Source organism: Brassica oleracea, chromosome C9 (assembly GCF_000695525.1).
Source record: "Brassica oleracea var. oleracea cultivar TO1000 chromosome C9, BOL, whole genome shotgun sequence".
NCBI lineage: Eukaryota > Viridiplantae > Streptophyta > Magnoliopsida > Brassicales > Brassicaceae > Brassica > Brassica oleracea.
The window spans coordinates 42,332,461-42,336,185 of record NC_027756.1 but is presented as its reverse complement, the minus strand read 5'-3'; the positions used below and the strand labels follow the sequence as shown (position 1 = coordinate 42,336,185).

General features: G+C 30.5%; 1 protein-coding gene across 1 annotated transcript; it reads right to left on the bottom strand.

The window, feature by feature from the left end:
* Positions 1–1,402: 1,402 nt before the first annotated feature.
* Positions 1,403–2,718, bottom strand: LOC106316207. Its single transcript, XM_013754076.1, has one exon. The coding sequence runs from the start codon at positions 2,312–2,314 to the stop codon at positions 1,661–1,663; it is 654 nt and encodes a 217-aa protein (XP_013609530.1). The 5' UTR covers positions 2,315–2,718; the 3' UTR covers positions 1,403–1,660.
* Between the last annotated feature and the right edge of the window lie 1,007 nt (positions 2,719–3,725).

The following is a 3,725-nucleotide window of genomic DNA, read 5'->3' as shown; positions in this document are numbered from 1 at the left end:
TTACAGTTTTTTTTTTTTTTTTTTTGTAACTTAAAATTTTTTTATTACAGTTTCAGACTGTGATATTGATTTAACCTTTTCTCATGCTAAAGATATAGTCTTTGTCCGGACGAGGTAGTCAAAGTGGCAGGACGGGCCTGTGGTGGCAACCACCATCCGGGTTCGATTCCCTCTCCATGCGGAAACTACCCTGCCTCTTCTGGACACCAAAGCGGTACTGGGTTCGATCCAGCCCAGGTAAAGCTCTCCCGGGTGAAGTGGACCGCTGCCTGGCCGGACCCAGGGGAGTGATCCGCGAAGCGGGGAACCCCTGGATTATCAAAAAAAAAAAAAAAGATATAGTCTTTCAATTTCGATTTTTCTATAAATTTAATTTTTGTATTTTTTTCCTGTACGACTTGATAATGATGTTGTATACAGTAACATCACATAGTTCAATTAAGAGACACTTTATCTTATATTTTGGTTGCTTCCAAATGGAATCAAACACACCTGTATTTAGGTATATTCCTGAAGGAAAAGTGTGGAAAAGGCAAGTTAAACTAAATCAAACCTTTCGGCGATAGATCGCGTCATGCCATGAATTTTTCTAGTTCAGACAACACAAAAGGTAGTTTTTCTTATAAGTTTGTAATTCATTTAATTAGCCTAAACACATACTACAAGTCTACAGCGATATGTTTTTATGGCACTTAGCATCATTAAGTACTAATCACAAGTGTGTCAATTTGCCTCCTTTTAAAATACTCGATCCGTTTCATATTGTAAGTAGTTTTAGGGAAATATTTTTGTTTCAAAATGTAAGTAGTTTTCGTATTTCTAGGTAACTTTTACATTTATTGAACACAGTGTGACTAATCAAATTAAATAGACTTATTTTTATTGGTTAAATTATATCTAACCTATTTATTATAAAATACTTTTTAAAAACATAATAATTTTCTTAATCTTCGCATTTTTACCCAAAACTATTTATATTATGAAACGGAGGGAGTATATCACAAGTGTGTGAAAAAACTTTATGCATGATGTTATATTGTGCCGTAATTTGCGGGCTTGATAGCATTTACACAATTTATATGAAAGAAAAGAACATTGCACTTTTTATCGTTTACTTGAAATAGTAATATTTTGATAGGACTTAGTAATATATAAAAACTTAAGGAGGCTGAAAAATTCAAACTTGTGACCGCCGGAAAGATTTAAAATTTTAACTCAAACCTAATACACTTATTTTAAGTTATTTTTCAAAAGCTTTATACAGATTACAAAATTTCATAGCCAATTTTCTTGCTTAATTTTTGTTCTCAAAGGAAATTACAACAAGCATCTGCAATTTTTTTTTCAGATTAATACATACATAAGAAATCATTCCCAAAGAATAAGAATGAGAGAAAGAAAAAATAATTCACACAATTAAAATTGAAATTCTTATAAAGTTTTCAACCAAAATAAAATAAAATTAAGGAGTAGAACAAGAGAGGTCTAACTACTAAACAACCAGTGTGGACCTCTGGTCTAACGTTCTAAGATTTGTACATGAAGAAGAAGGACAAAACGACACCGTCTCATCAGATTCTTCACTACTCTGTTTCTCCTCTCTGTTCATCATCGCAGGATTCATGAACTTCAGAAACGAACCCTCTGTTACAGCCGACTTTTACTCTCTGCTTTTGTTTTCTTCCATCAATCTCCTCCTCAGCTTCTCTTCAGCATCCCTCAAGAACTTGAACTTAGGCGGAGGAGATGAAGAAGAAGACGACCTGAAAAACTTGTTAAACTCAAGCTCACCATCTGACTCAAACAGAGGATTGAATCCATGGTGCGAGTAAGACTCCAAGGGAGATGAGGTTAGTGTAGCAGGAGAAGCCAATGGAGTGAAGCCAGGGGTAGTACAATCATTTACTCCAAGCGGAAGATCACTCAGGCTCCTTGTTCTTGACCTTGAGCCTAGTCTTGATTTCCCATCATCAGATTCCAAATCTGCTTTTGTCTCTTCGATGATTGTGAAGAGAAGCCTGTGGTTATGAAGCTTCATTAGCTCTGCTTCAAACCCTAGTTCTAAATCTTGTTTTCTCGAGATTTCCACTTCTCTTCCGCCATTGTTGGCCTCAGGCTTTTTGAAGCAGAAGAGCTGGATAAGTTCCTTAGCGTACCCAACCTGTTGTTGCTCTTCTTCTTTCTCTTCTTCGCTTTCTTGGCTGATGATCTTCTTCTTCCATCTCAGAAGGTAATAGACCTCTGCAACAAGTGCTAATAGAAGAAACACACACACCAAACTCAACCCTATCCCTAAACCACTTATAGTCTTCATCTTATTCTCACCCAAAATTCTCACATCACATGAAAAAAAAAGAAATGGGTATGTTGTGTGAAAGTGCAGATTCGGTTACCCTTTTTTCAAAGTTTGAGGAAAACCTAAATGTGTAAAAAACTTGTGGAAATAAGAGATATTTGTAGCAGCAATTGATATTGTTAGAGGAGCACAATATATAAACTTGCCTTAATGGTGAGCAGAAGTTACCACTGAAAGAGAAAGATAGATTTTTGTGTGTGTGTGATATAGATAGAGAAACTTCTCTTTGAAAGCAGTTTAGGTTCACAAGTTAGGTTCCTTGTAATACTTAGGCACAAAAGAACCAAGTCTTGGGCCTTTAACGCAACATTTTGAGGGCAAAAGAAGAGAGAAATTAAGGTACGCTAAGTTTTTTTTTTACATCTTTTATACTTCTACAGATAATTATGTTTCAGAGGACCAAAAATTAGTATTAGTTTTATACTTACTTTCTTACTAGGTTAAGACCCGCACCTTGCGCGGAATAAATATTATATATAAAAATTATTTTATGTATTAAATATTTTTACATATTATGAAATAATAAATATATATTGAATAATTAAAAGTCAGCAACTATTAAATATATAATTAAATTGGTGCGAACATATAAATCAATTTTATTAATCTAAAAAATATTTTTTTAATATTTGATAGAATATGTAATTAAATTTAAATGATACTAACATACATAGTATATTTCAGTATATTTTTAATATTAATGTTTATTAAATGATGATTTCTACTCATATAGTTTTTTTGATCATTTGTATCTTTTATAGAAAAAAAAATTAAATTACTGATAACAAAATTTTCATTGTGGGATTAATAGTTTTAATAATTTATAATTTTTAAAAAAATAAGTTGTCAATGTTCGTTTAAAATTTTTACCAAAAAATTGTTCAAAGTAAATTTTGAATCTAAAAGATTTATGTATTTTATATGGTTTATAGTTTAATTTAAAACGATATATATATATATATATTAATCTTAATAATTAATTAAATTATACTTTTTACTTATATAATTTTGTAATCATTTGAATATGAGATTTTTAACAGTTTTAGTAATTTATAGTCGTTTTTAAAAATTCAAAATATAACATATACAGAAAAATCTAAATTTTTTTATTATATGGTTATTGTGGTTGTTTAATTTATTTAATAGTTTAATATTAAAAAAATATGATAGAAGATACAATATTTTTTATCAAATCTTTATTATTCAAAATCATTAATTGTCATATATACTTTAGCCACATTAGACAATTCCGTAAATTTTATTTAAGGAAATAATAAAGTACATTAATAATGAATTTATTGTTAGTATAATAAAAAGTTTATTATATAATTAGATGGACCAACATATTTCTCTAATGATTCTAAGAATC

Bases quoted from the DNA above. Each gene is read 5' to 3' on its own strand.
- LOC106316207 (XM_013754076.1), bottom strand. From the start codon at position 2,314: ATGAAGACTATAAGTGGTTTAGGGATAGGGTTGAGTTTGGTGTGTGTG.